The sequence below is a fragment of the Ixodes scapularis genome, unplaced genomic scaffold (assembly GCF_016920785.2).
Source record: "Ixodes scapularis isolate PalLabHiFi unplaced genomic scaffold, ASM1692078v2 PGA_scaffold2__306_contigs__length_199485367, whole genome shotgun sequence".
Lineage (NCBI taxonomy): Eukaryota > Metazoa > Arthropoda > Arachnida > Ixodida > Ixodidae > Ixodes > Ixodes scapularis.
Window position 1 is genome coordinate 67,539,496 of NW_024609857.1, and position 15,096 is coordinate 67,554,591.

The 15,096-nt window shown below is 49.2% G+C and overlaps 1 protein-coding gene across 1 annotated transcript; it reads left to right on the forward strand.

Moving 5' to 3' along the window:
• Positions 1-14,213: 14,213 nt before the first annotated feature.
• LOC121836372 (uncharacterized protein K02A2.6-like) lies at positions 14,214-14,841 on the forward strand (the record flags this gene model as incomplete). The annotated part of the gene is made up of 1 exon (XM_042291270.1): positions 14,214-14,841. A coding segment is annotated over exon 1 (612 nt), but the record flags the coding sequence as incomplete, so codon positions are not given.
• Positions 14,842-15,096: the final 255 nt, after the last annotated feature.

A 15,096-nucleotide genomic window follows, 5' to 3' on the forward strand; every position in this document is an offset into this window, starting at 1 on the left:
CGGCGGGTCGAACGACAGGATGCGAATCGTGATGAGTGAGGGGGGGTTGGGTACTGCTCGTGCATGCAGCGTCTATGAGCAGTTTCGTAACTGAGCTAATGAGCTAATCCGATAACGTTGCTTGCAGCTTAAGCCTGGCTTGCGCTTAAAGGGGTTCTGCAATCATATTTAAGCATCTACCTTTTTTTGCGATTTTCACATCTCTTGGGGTCGGGCAAGCTAGCGGGCACGGAGAGAGTAACTATAATTATCAGTGCGTCATATTTTAACCGGACGACGCTTAAATCTCCTCCACCTACGGAGACGACCCGCAGTGCCAAAAGCGCGCGATATGTGAAGTCCTTTGCCCCCATGGCTTACAACTCGTCAGAGCCGCTAAAGGCTTCTTTTTAGTCGAAAAACAAAATACATGTGGCGCGAACCGTTTCAAGTATTTATGAAAGTACGTTTCGTTCAGTATTTTAGATCAGAAAAAAATGCAGTTTAAAAAGTACGGAAGCAAAAAATGACCCGTCGACGTACCCGCCACCAAGCGGTGGATAAAACGGCGCATACTAGAAAGGGATAATGAGATCAGGCACCGACGAGCGGCGAGCGCAGAAAGGTCCCGGGTGTACGCGGCGGCGCTGCGGTCGTATATGGGCTCGAGGATCCGACCGATTCCGAGAGTTCCGAAGACCTTCATCGAGGAGGTTCGGCTTGCCGTTTGGCCGTTTGGCGGTATGGAAGCGCGAAGTGGCTCCTGTTCTGAACTGATCTTTACCCCGTGTTTGCTGTTGTTTGTGGTCAACAAAGTGTCATGCCGAATTAGTGTTTAATCGCGGAGCAAATGCAATGCGAGCCGCCCTGGCTGCCCGCTTCATAGCCTAGCCAGGACATGCTTTAGTGGCGCCCTCTCGAGCTGTCGACAAGGAGTGCGACAACCGTGAGCGCTCGCTGAGCTCTCTACCCCTCCTCTAGCTCACGGCCACTCAAGCAACCAAGGACGTCATGACGGAGGTTATTTTTTGCTTGTTTTTGTAATTTTAATTTGCCTATAACTTTTAAATTAAAGCGGAATTCGAGAAAATTAAAGTTTCATTAAGCTACCACGTTCAGCGCGCTCAGGTTGGTGCAAATTAAAAATTAGTAAAAAATTTCTTGCAGTGCCCCCTTTCAAATGAAACGGAGTATAGAACGCCTGGCGCCTTTTCGTTGCGCTCGCGCTCGTTGGCGCTCGCTACACAGTCAGCGCTCCTGTTGGACAGAAGCTGCGGAATCGGTGGAACCTTGGATCCAGATTACCGTCGGTGGAAAGGAATTCTAGAGGGTTTTCTTCGGTAAACATAAAGTGTGTGCAAAAGCTGGTGCAAAAATTTGTCGTCCGAAAATGGTCCTTCTTCGTTGTCCGTGGAGGCGTTGACGCCGGTAGAGCTATGAACGCTATCCATCCGCACTGGATCAAGTACAGGCCCCAGAGAATAGCAGGTTTCGAACGCTGCTTTTTCGTGGAGCTTGTCAACTGATGGATATGCGTTGCATGCAATGGAAGCACGCGCTTTTGTCGAAGTAACAAATGGGGTATTTATAGTTCAAGGAAAACAGGTTGTGATCATTTGTTGCAGGAGGACTTAAGTGGCAAACCTTTCTATGCTCTGTTTCATACTGTGCGTACACTGCAGTCAAAGCTGCTGAGGCGAGCATGGGGTCGGATTTCGCAGTTCATTTGCACGCGTTCTCGTGAAAACAAAACCATAGATGGAGCCACGTGCGCGTGACAGTAGCTTTGACACCGTTTATACTAAGTATGAAACAGAATATAGACGATTTAAAGCAGGGCATCTAGCCGGCTCCATGTCTCTGCTCGTGCTGGCAAGAGCGTGCATTTAGAAGCTTGCAAATGCTACGCTCACGCGTACGCTGCACATGCACCCGGCCACGCATGAGGGTTCAACACATGCTGGCTTGAAAGCTCCAATTTGCTAGTTTGGAGATCTCAGTGCCGTATAAAAACTAGGGTGCCTTCATGTGCGCTTTGCTTAGGGTGGAGACATCTCGCCATTTTGTTCCCACTTTTACATTTATTTTTTGTTCAGAAGCGCGTGAAAGAGCGTGTCCCCGCACGCGCCTGTGGCGCTGACTGTACTATGGCGACATTTTGTTTTCGTCGATTTCTTTGTATTTTCCCCGTGAGCACTTGCTGTCGGCATCGGGTACTACAAAGCGTGGCATCACTCTAAACAGAAGGTCATTGAGGCACTCTAATAAAAACGAACTGTAACTCTACTAATACGTTAGTATTTTGACCAGACCTGGCTTTATGTGGTACTTCGTTTGGAATCTTACTTGAACACTAATTTGAATACGGTGCAAGTATCACTTCCGTTCTGCTCATTATAACATTAATCAGAGTTCGAATATCACGCTTCTACTTTCAGCCGCCATCAAGAGTGCAGTACAGAGAGTCAAAGCCTTTGACATCGAGAAAGCCATTGGGAAGTACTTGTCTACTGCCGCGGACCGGAAGGGTGGCAGGCGTAACCTAGGAACCACCATAGCTGGGCAGGCCCAAGGTTCAATGGGCCAAGTGCAAGGCCAAGCGGTGCAGACACAAGGCCTACCGGAACAAACGCAAGGCCAAGCAGGGAAGGGCTGACGCCCTGCTCCAGGTGTGGAATAGTAATGAGCCTGCCTGCCTGCCTCCTGTGCTCCTAAATAATAAAAAAGTGAGAAGGAAAGAATCTGTTCCATTTATTTATGTAAATTAACTAAAACTGTTATTGGTGGCAGCGTCGTAAATGTAATTCCGCAATATCGGTTGCCATGAGGCAAAGGTAAACGCCCATTATTGGCTAGGAGAATGTGATAAATATAGGGCAACACTGGGGAGGTTCATGCTGCCAATATGGGTTAGAAAAAGGTAAGCAATAGAGGGCAATATTGGTAAAGGTGGTGTAACCAATATGGGCTAGAGTAAGTATACTAGAATAGTACAATATTGGCTAGAAGTGTGAACCAATATTGGTTAATATTAGGGAAATTCGCATAGCCAATGAGTACCAATAGTGGTCAACGTTGGGGAAGTTTGCGTAGCCAATATTGGGGAAGTGTTTGTAAGAAACATTTGCTAGGACATGTGCACTAATAATGGTCAATATTGGGTCCACACCAAAGGCCAATATGGGCACACAATGTTGCGCCAATATAGTGCGGCGTTGCACTTCCACATATTGGCCAATATTGTTGCCATTTTTTTTAGCAATATGGGACTAATATAAAACTATTCGTGTGCTGCCTGGGTTAGAGTGTCGTCTATACTTCGAAACGCTGTAAATTGGGACGAAACGCATAAGCGTTCTCAGGTAGTAAGCGAAATCTTTTATTCTCATTATACTGCAATTGTGGATTTTACATTGCTAGATTATAAAGGGGCATAAACCGCTCTCTACGAGTCTATTTATGGCCGTAACTCAATCACACTCTCGCGTAGCCAATTTCTCTATGAAAATCAATATCATATATCGATTACTTCAAAACTATCGCTGACAACAGAGAGCGCCACCTGACGAGGACAAGATACAAGCTAAAGCTGCAAGGATTAGAGGTCGAGCGATTCGATAAATGCAAGTATCTGGGAGTATGAATTAACGAGGGAACAGATACCTCAACGAACATGCAAAACGTGTAGCTGGAAAACTGGTGAGGGCAACACACATGCGGTTGTAATGAAGAATAGAGCACTGTAACTATAACATGTATGAGGTAATAAGAGAGACCTGCAAATAAGTTACGGTTCCGAACCTGACTTTTAGGAACTGAGAGGGAAATATGGGAAGCAGGGATAGAAATTTACAGATCGTTTCCGAAGGACATTACTGAGGAACTTATCTCCGACAATTCTAGGAGGTGCTCATTGTTGTTCGACGCGAGGACGGGAGTATTGCGGACTAAAGGCTGTTCAAACAGTTGCGCCGACTGCGTTGCACTGCGTTGCGTTGTGCGGCACAGCTCCTTCTGACTGGCTCGTCTCAGTGGTCGCCATAGCAACAGCTCGACGCAAGCAGTCTTAACGCAGCCAAACTATGGTGCCTGGAACGCGTCTCCGACTGGTGTGTTTACCTCGCCCAAAAAAGTGGTCCCTTGATTTCCGCCTGATGACGTCATAGAAGTGTCATGCTGTCGCCGGTTGCGACCCTGGCGGTGTCCCAGCAGTTGTGGTGTGTATGGCAGACGCCTGCACTGCTGCAGGTTGATCTTCACTTCGACAGTCCCCGGAAGCTAGGGCAGCAAGCAGTTGGGACGCCTGAAACGCCGTGGATCGCGACAGGCAACAGCATGACACTGCGGCTTCTGTGACGTCATTTGTTGCCACTTCGGGACCACTTTTGATGTATGGGCAGCATAGGACGCTAAACACACCAGTCGGACACGCGATCCAAGCGCCATAGCCAAACGAAACTGTGTGAACGAGCTTTAAGAAATATAGTGAAGATACGAAGTAGATACGGTGTGTGGAGATTATGGAGAGGAGTAGGAGATGGCTGAGAACTTGATATTTTACTCAATGGGCTTCACCCTGTGGCAGCTGAAGAGGAGACTAATTTAAAGGGGCTGTGCAGCGGCATTGGGTAGGGATATGTTTTTTTTACACCAGCTTCCTGGCACTAGTGGGACCCAAGAATACTCGAACGCAACACAACTGAGAGAAGCGTCTTTGTCGCAGCTGAATTCAAAGGGTGAAAGCGGAGCTTTTCTTTCTCTCCTTCGGGAAATTTTATGACGGAGCTGTGGGGACAATGGCAACAGCACGATCCCCGGGAATGCGTCATCGAGCTTTGCGATCCCAGCTGTGACGATATTGAAATGCTGCTCACACAGTGCACGCGAAGACTGCGTACGCATTCGATCTGGGCTCGTGACAATCGATGCTTCGACATGCATTCGGGTAGTGGCCCGTGTTCAATCGCTGCAACGAGGACAATAGCCGAGCCATAAGAATGTCTGGAACTCGGCGCGTGTCTTGTGCTTTGCCAACCTTAGAGCGTGGCTATGATCAACATCGGCGGCATATAATCGGCTCCAGATCACGTGGCCACTTGTTCTGGCTGTGAGTTGAGAAGGTGAACGGTGTTCGTTTTAGAGCGCAGCTCTTAGGGGCCCGTTCCCGGCTTGAGCGGCGTCGCCGCCGGCATAGCCAAGGTCATCCCAAGGTCACTTGACCCCCAAGGTCGTCCCAAGGGTCACGTGACACGCAAGGTCACGTGACTCCCCAAGGTCACCCCAAGGTCACGTGACCCCCAAGGTCACGTGACACCCAAAGTCACGTGGCTCCCCAAGTCATGTGACCCCCGGGGTCACGTGACCCCCGATGACGTCATCAGTGACGTCACTGATGACGTCACCGGCATCCGCATCGTCAGCGTCACCATCACTGATGACGTCATCAGTGACGTCACTGATGACGTCACCGGCATCCGCATCGTCATCGTCATTATCACTGATGACGTCACCGGCATCCGCATCTTCATTGTCATCATCACAGATGATGTCATCAGTGACGTCACTGATGACGTCACCGGCATCCGCATCGTCATCGTCATCATCACTGATGATGTCACCGGCATCCGCATCGTCATCGTCATCATCGCTGATGACGTCATCAGTGACGTCACTGATGACGTCACCGGCATCCGCATCGTCATCGTCATCATCACTGATGACGTCACCGGCATCCGCAACGTCATTGTCATCAGTGACGTCACTGATGACGTCATCGGTATCCGCATCGTCATCGGCATCGTCATCGTCACGTGACCCCCCTAGGTCACGTGACCCCCACCCAAGGTCACTTGACCCCCCCCCCCCCCGGTACCCTTCCCTCCTCCTCCTCAAGAGCTGCGCTCTAATTCGGCGTTACAGGGAGTTGTAAACGGCTTTCACTTTTTTCTTTAATTTTTTTTCTAGAACTTTTATTACGTGAGGTGAAAAACGAACGCGCGTTTCATAGGTCATTAACGTCAGGGATCCGTTTTAAGCGGTATTTGCGCAAAGTACAAAAATTGTTGCATCGCCCCTTTAAAGGGGCGGTGCAACGATTTTATGATTAAAAGGATTTGCATCTCGTCATTTTTACGTTGTTTGTCGTGTTCCGGAGGACAGAGAAAACACCTCCTTCATTAAAAATGTCGCGATTCCGCTGCATAATCGCAAAGCAAAAGTCGAGCTTTTTTCCCCACCTGCAGCCCCAAGTGGCAGCCGAAGGAACTACGGCGGAAAGATTACGTGACCTCGCTCGGCTCTAAGCTGCAGCCTAGCGCCCGCTAATTTACGCAGAGAGAGGGAGGGGAAGCGTCCTCCGAGATAGCACACGGGAAGCTACACGGCACTCCGAATGACGTCACTGGGAGTGCGACCAGGTGTGACCCTGAAGACTGGGAGTGAGTTGAGGGGTGCCCGAAATGCCAATCTTTATCTTTTTTTTACGCAACAACTAGGACACGCAGGCGAAATCGGTTTTCTGTTCTTTACTTCAGAAGTGTCAGGGGGCAACTTCCAGAAATCTTTGACCGAAGTCCGAAAATCGTTGCACCGCCCCTTTAAAGGGATACTGAACCAAAGAATTTAGTGCCCATAATAAGAGGCGCACGTTCTTTCCACGAGCCAGCAGCCGCCAGTGTGCGCAACCACACGCAACGAAAATGACGTCAAATACCTTCATTCGCGCTTAAGAGCTAGACAGTGAAATGCATGCGCTTCAGGCCAAAGAAAATAAAGACAGGCTTTTCATCTCTACAAGTGAAAGCTACGTGCCCGTTAGACCAATTAATCGCTTACCTTTTACACCAGACACCACTGTGTAGATGAAAAACTTGTCCTTTTTCTCCTATGGCCCGAAGCCCATCCATTTCACTGTCATCTTAACCGCGAATGGAGGTCTTTGACGTCATTTTTGTTGCGTGTGTGCGCGCACACCGGCGTCTGCTGGCTCGTGAAAAGAACGTGCGCCACTTATTATGGACACTAAATTCCTTGGTTCAGTATTTCTTTAACAAACGCACTGGGATTTACGGATAGTGAGGAGAAAAATAGACATGGGGAGGGTGGAGATAACCAAGAGGAGACTATCTGACTGGTGTAATAGGTCGAGAAAAGGATGAGTATTTTCATATTCCCCTCCGGGCGACCCGTAGGGCGGAAGGTGTGTGCATTCAGCTGCACAGAGGCGCTTCCGTCGTACGGATCGCAGCTTTTAAAAATAAATATCTAGATATGTAACTCTATATTAAATAAGTGTTAGCATAAAAAAGAGAAAACACTGGCTAGGTGGCGCAAGCCGCCGCGCAATTCAAAGGGCTCGGCTTCATCCATCCATGCCAGAAACGCGCTTCTCCTCGATAGTTCCGAGGTAATCGATCTTTGATACCGACTTTAATAGAGAAATCTGTAACGTATGAATATAATGTTTTCTTTAGGATGCGTAGGGACCATAGTTCGAGTAGTGACCATAAATAAACTATCGCAGGAAATGGGTTTTTTTTGGGGACAAAATAGCAAATCGGAGGGACGCCACTAGAAGTTCGAACGCCGGACATAGACGCAGAATGACCATTGGTTTCTATGCGTCACTGGTTCCTCTAGGTATCATGCTACGACGGTTTTCTGGAATAACGCGGCCCCGCCTCAAAGACGTTTATACTGAGAGAGTTTGGCCAATGGGCGGAGCTTGTTGCCAGCTAGAACCAGCGGATGACGCGATAACACAAAGTGTGTTATTTCTTTCTCTTCTTTATTCCAAAGAAATCACACAGAATTCCTACACTTTCAGAAAAAAAAAGGGTACACCCCAAAACCTCAGTTTGACGTAATGCGCGATGACGTCGAACCGGCGGTAGCAACTTTCACGAGCGGCTTGGTAGCCGAGTGGTACAACTTATGAAAATAGTTCATGTACGCATGATTGACTAAACAAAATATTCGAGGTTTTCTTGGCCCCACAGCAAAACCTCAGTTTTTTTTTTTTTTTTGTAGTTTGTGATATTTAATTTAGCTGTGTATGCATTACAATTGGTATAGAAAAGTGTGGCTCTTTCATACATTTTCAGTTGACTGTGACTGACTGCCTTACGACTGCTTCTTACTGCCAATGATGAGAATACAACATTGGCGCCATCTACTAAAAAGTCTTGGTACCCTTCTGATTTGCATAGATTTACTAATTTCATAATAAACTTAAAATAAATCTGAAAATGTTAAAACCGTAACCTTCGTAGATTTAATCTTGCAAGTACTACAGAACTTTCAATCTTGTTATACGCGGGTCGGAAGTGTACTAAGGCTTTCTGACTGATGAGGCCAGTGCTTTTATCATAAGCATTCACACCCGGTCCTAACACAATCGTTCGGAGTCAAACGTAAATCAATGAACCACTACACCCTTACACCCGTGCACGCTTTTGTAGTGGGTTATGATTGCTTGAACACCCATTACATGGGTGCTGGTGTTTCGAAAACACACTTTTCTAGGGACGTTAGGGTGTGAGTTATAGACACTGCACAACACTCTTAAATGTGTAATTGTTCAAAATGGAAACTTGGGCGTGTTGGCAAGGCATGATTATTTTAAACGTAAAGCGAAAAAGACGGGTTGTTTGTCTCCTTTCTTCCGTCCCGTCTTTTTCGCTCTACGTTTTAAATTAAATGTGTAAATTAATGTGCAGTGCACTGGGCAACTAACAGACCTGTGCGAGGCACATTTCTTCAGTGGAGTGCAACTCGTTAGGGAACAACTTGTCTTTCAAGAGGACTGAAAGAGAAAATACAATGTTTAGTGGCTGGGAAACACATGTAAAGGTTTAACATTTCGTCCCAAGGACCTTTTTTTAGAGTGCAGAACCATTCGGGTTTGTTGTCTCTAACTCTTCCCGGCGCGGCCTTCGGCGCCCTCGACAGGCCTAAGCCCTCGCCATGCCTCGGAGTCGTGCCTCGGAAAAACCCGTCCATGGGTTTTTAGCTGCGGGTGCTTTCCCGCTTCCTCCTTCACGAAGCCACTTTTAGCTTTAGTAGCAGCTTTAGACGCTAGGTCAACCGACAACCGTTAGCATGAAACTGGGTTATAACAGGTACCTCTTATAGATGGTGTCAAAAACGGAAAGTCTCTCCTGGCGCGTCCAACCGTCGCATACGTAGCTGTACAGGTCGTCGCAGGGGTCAGCCTCCGTGTTGATGCTCTGCAAGAGCATCTCACTGTAGACAGCACAGGCGTTGGTAACGCACAGATGATCCGTGCGGATCCGGCGAAGAACTAAACCGGCCACCAGGAATCCGACGGTGATGACCACGAAGACAGCCAATCCAAAGACCACGTGGCGTTGCCTGCGGTACGCTTCTCCCACCCCAGCCACAGGGTTGGACGCGCTGGGACTCGTCGTTGGGACATCGAACAGTATCTGCTGCAGTCCACCCAGGTCCGGAGGCAGCTGCGAAGAAAAATATCGCCTGGCTTAGAAAGTCCGTCAAATACAATGAAAAGGGACGGCACTTGATGGAGATTTTAATTTTTAACGAGCAGCACTTGATACGCCTCCGCGCCTGCTAGGTTATTCTACTGATCCCGCAGTTAGTAGCCTACTACGCAGTGAAGAGATGGAGAACGTTAACCAATGTTGTAAGCGTTAAAAACAAGAAGAAGAAAAGTAATAAATTTGTTATTCGATAGTGGCAAATAAAAGGAACGCCTTACAGACCTATGTTACTTAAAAATAAAAGGAGCACGCGTTATCCTTTGTGATAGAAAGTAATACAGGTTACTTTTAATTCATTAATTAAAGCTTTTTACTGTCCCGACGTAAAACGTCAGGACGCGTACTACCATCAATATTTGTCACGATTTGAAAGTTACCTGGGATGAGGGCAAGAATTGAAAGGACTTTGCGCTTAAAAACACGAAACAATATGAAATTAAAATTTTTGAAGTCTTGGAAATAAGGTGTGACGAGTAACGTAATAACGTTCGCTGCTAACCGAAATAGTTGACGTAAGTATGTTATTCGTGACTGCTTTGAAAATGTAAAGACTACGTCACTACGTTTCCCGTAACGCAGTTACTCGTAACGCGTCACCGCCAACAATGGTGTTTGCGCGCCACTAAGCCGCCCCCCCCCCCCCCCCCCCCGCCCCCTTCGCGGTGTAAAGCCATTCGTGGGACGCGCTAAGACGTCAATCCAAAGGCTGCGCTCCCTTCCTGACACCCTCTCCCATGGCTGCGGTGCGACCAGCACTGGCAGGCGGAAGCAAGGCCCGTGCAAAATTCCTATACAGGGTGTTCTTTTTTCTTTTTTCTTTTCTTAAGCTTTACAGATTTGTTTTAAAGAGCCGTAAAAGGTACACTCATGCGGTTTGCGCAGGTGCGTTATACGGCCAGGGGGACATATTCTAGGGGACTCGTCGTAACGATCATACGGCTTATTAAATATAAATTGTTAATTAACTTTTTATTTAGTAAAAATAGACCTGGTTCCAATTAGCAACTTGCTAAGCATTATGGAAAACTATAAATTAACTAACATATTTTACTTAATTAGCCGACTGATCGTTACGATTACTTCCCTATGCTATGTCCCCTTAGCCCAGTGGCGGTCCTAAGGGGGGGGGGCGAAGGGGGCGACCGCCCCCCCCCCCCTTAGCCCAGTGGCGGTCCTAAGGGGGGGGGGCGAAGGGGGCGACCGCCCCCCCCCCCCAATCGATCGCTTTTTATAATTTTTTTTATTTTACAGCCAAGCAAAAAGAGAGCACAGTCAGTCTTGATTGGAGGATCTGTGAGCTGGGACGATGTCTTCACATAGGGACGTAGGGAAGGGGACCCCTTTAAAAAGAGCAGACTCACTGGAGCGTGTGTGCTCTCTGAAATCTAATTTCGCCAAAATGAATATGGTGTAAATACACCTTTGGCCGTTAGCCGCCAACTGTATTATTTAAATTTTTCGCTAGTTCTGTACACAGTACATAGATGGCGCCACTGTTACGTGTCCCTCCCTTCTTCTGGGGCTCCCGCGCATCCGCTCGGTTCCAAACCAAGGTAGTTCAAGAAAGAGCACAGAACGGGTGGACGGCGTCTATTGCATCTGGACCGGCTCTGAATAATAATGGTAAGTAATATTTTCTTTGTTTTTAAAAATAAGGACGACATGTTTTGCAAGCGACTGCATTTATTTATTTGCTATTCTGAAGTTTCTTATTTCATTTGATCAGTACGGTTCATTCATCTGCAAATTTGGATTATTCTAAGTAACAATATGCATTTAAGAACTGTACAATGTATATTTTCAGGCGGCCGATTCGTCTGGCCAAAGGGGCAAGCGTTCCAGAATCGACTCTTTCTTCCTACCACTGAGGAAAGAAAGCTCAACATCTAGCGCGGACGCTTCGCCAACAGCGTCTGATTCCTCTTCGACAAGTGGCCTGCTCTTGCCCTGCGTATCCTCATGGTCGTTGAACTTTTCGTCTGCCCGTGCTACCAGCTTTTCACAAGAGAATTCCTCCGAGCTGCGCCACTCATCGAGCGGAATCAAATCAGTAAGTAATACGAAGAACTGCATGAATATGCATGACTAAGATGAATCTTACTGCACTCAACTGCGCGTTGCAAACGGAAAGTGCAACTGAAAAGCACATGTTAATTTTTACAGGCGGACGATTCATCTGCTCAAGGAAGCAAGCGTTCAAGAATCGAGCCTCTATTCATGCCCTTGGACAAAAAGGATCTAGCTCCGGCGACTTCGCTGGTGGCGCCCCATGTTTTCTCATCGACCCTGTGCAAAGGCGCCGCAAGCGACTCCTCGTGCCTGCCCTCCGCCGCAGCCTCACCTCTATGTGCCCTTCCGGCGACCGGATCTGTCAGCTGTCTGCAAGAAGACACCTCCCCTCTGTCGGACTCACCCGGGCAAATCAAGGAAGTAAGTGAGCCGACTACTCGCGTGAACACTTTCGACGTAGGGAATTTTGCTGGTAAAGGTAGGCCAGACGACTTTACGCTTTCCCAGTTATTGGAGAACCACTGGCAAGCGCCAAAGGGCTATGCTTACCCCTCGTCGCAGCATAAAAAGAAAGGAAAAGTCGAGAATCGTTTTGTAAGGGAAGAGCATTTGTCCAAATATCCTTGGCTGGTTGTCTCTGACGCGAAGAGGGGACTTTTCTGCAAGTATTGCCCATTCTTTGTGGTCGGAAGTGTCGGAGGGTATCAGCGCAACGTGCCTCTCAATAACCTGGTTACACGACCACTCACTTTTTTCGCGAAGTTGCTCGGAAAAGATGGGGCTTTGGAGCTGCATAACAGCAACAAATACCACCGCGACGCCGTCGAAGCCGTAAAGGCATTTCTTGCATGCCACAACTCTCCGACAAAAGACGTAGCTAATCAACTAGAGACTAAAAGACTGGAGAAGATTGCTGAAAACCGTGGCCGTATAGGCCGCATTATCGACTGCATCGTCTTCATCGGCAGGCAGAATATACCAGTGCGTGGACACAGAGAGTTTGGTGCACTTTCACTGCATGAACACGACGAAGCATCTAGCCCTGTTAACCAGGGAAACTTTCGGGAACTGCTGCGTTTTTTAGTTCAATCCGGAAACAAGGCATTGCAGAACCACCTTAAGACATCGTCATCGAGGGCTACTTATATTAGCAGCCGCACTCAAAACGAGTTGATTGGATGTTGTGGAGATGAAGTTCTCGCGCAGATCCAAAAAAAACTTGATGCGCGCTGAGTACTACAGCATTATTTTCGATGAAACTACCGACATCTCAATTATGTCCCAAATGAGCCTTGTTTTTCGCTATGTCCAAAAAATCTCAAGATGGAACTCACGCGATAAGAGAAGACTTCGCAAAATTTGTAGATTGCCACACGTCCATCTTTGCGGGCGATTCGCAAAACGACGACGAAGGCCGCAGCCCGGCCTACGAGCCGTCGCTGACAGGAGAAGTCTTGGGAAAAATTGTCAAAAAAGAAATCAAGTCAATGGATTTGCTTCCAACCAACTGTGTCGGCATCGGAACAGATGGATGTAGTCTAATGATTTCTGAAACTTGCGGCGCAATTCACGAGATTAAGAAAGAAGCCGTGAACGCCGTCCGTTGTCCATGTTTCAGCCACGCCCTGAATCTGTCCCTCACAAAGTCCTCTTCCGTTCAAAGTGTCCGCAACTTTATGGGTATCATTACGGCAACTGTGTCTTTCTTCACGTCGTCGTCGAAACTGCTGTATCGCCGTACGGCTGCGTCACCGCAGCCAGGAGCGGCGCGTTCCAGCGCATGCCCGTGCCGGACATACGTCACCGGCGCGGGAGGTAAAAAGAGAGCGCTTGCCAATAAACCACGTTTTCATGTCCCGGCCACCGGCGAGTCTGGTCGACGTTTCAGTGGCGACGAGGGTAAACCGATATGGCGGCACGCCCGCCGCAGTTCGACGAGACGGCAGGCACCTGGGGCACATACCGGGTCCGGTTGGAGGCGTACTTCGAGGGTCACGGTATCACGGACGCGGCGAAACGTCGCGCGTTGCTGGTGTCTTCCCTAAGTGACAACGTGGTCCGAATTCTGCAAGGCCGCTGTCAATCGGCGTCCATCAACAGCCTGTCCTACGCAGACGTGGTTGGCTACCTAGAAGAACACTACGACCCGCAAGCCAACGAGATTGCAGCTAGCTACTCGTTCTTCGTGCGGAAACAGGAAGAGGGGGAGAAAGTACAAGACTTCGTGGCAGAGTTGCGGCGGCTCGCGAAGCATTGCAAGTTCGGCGACACCCTGGACCGGATGCTGCGAGACCGAATCGTCTGCGGCATACGGGATGACGAAGCGCGACGGGTTTTGCTGACGCGTAAAAAGTTGAGCCGGGAAGAGGCGGAGGAATTCGTAATCGCGTCTGAGATGGCCGATAACAACGTCAGGGCAATGGGAACGGCCCCCCAGGACTCAGCCGGCGGTACGCATTTCGTCCAAGGTCGGCGGAGGCCCCCAAGACAAGAAAACCGGAGGCCCCCAAGACAAGAAACCAGCGGTGCGAATCGACGCGCCTGGTGCTGGAGGTGCGACGCGAACCACTCCGAGGACGACTGCCGGCACCGCAAGACCATATGCCACAGGTGCGGCACCAAGGGACATCTGGCGAGGGTGTGCAAGTACAGTCGGCCCAGCCAGCCAGGTGCGTACGCGCTGGCGGACATCATCACCGAGGAAGAGAGTGGCGAGGAAATGCTTCACGCCCTGGTGGCTCACAGTACAGCCAACAAAGACACGACGCCGCCGATAGAGCGGGATTTGCTATGGGAAGGCAGGAAGCTGCGAATGATTCTGGATACGGGCTCCCCAGTCAGCGTAATTCCCGAGAGCGCTTTCAAAAGACACCGTAAACGGTGGCCGGCCCTGGAAACGACCCCCCTACGCTTGTCGTGCTTCCTGGGGCCGCTGCCCGTTGTCGGCAAGATCACCATGAGTGTACAGTACGGACAGACGCAGGTGCGCAGCTCGTTGATTGTGGTGAACTGCCCAGGGCCGCTGCTTTGCGGTAGGAATACGCTGCGGGCGTTTTACGACGCAGGGGCACCGCTTCTAGAAACTGGGGCACCGCTTGGGGTGAACATGGTGCAGGCCGGCGCAGAGGGGCAGGACCTACTGGAAGAATTTGCAGACGTTTTCGAAGAGAAGCTGGGGTGCTGCCAGGGCCCACCAGTAAAGCTGTACAGGAAGGAAGATGCGCGACCCCGTTTTTGTAAGGCGAGGCCGGTGCCCTACGCGCTTCGCGACAAGGTGTCGGCGGAAATCAACCGCCTGGAGAAGGACGGCGTGCTCTCGCCGGTCAGCGTGTCGGAACGGGCTACACCTGTTGTTCCGGTGGCAAAGAAAAACGGCGAGATACGACTGTGCGGGGATTTTAAGTTGACGGTAAATCCAGCTACACACCTGGAGCGATACCCCTTGCCTAAAATTGACGACATTGTTGCGGCGTTATATGGGGGGGAACTCTTCACCACGCTGGACTTACGCAACGCGTACAATCAGCTTCCTCTTGACGAAGAGGCTCGAAAGATGACTGTGCTGAACACGCACCAAGGATTGTAC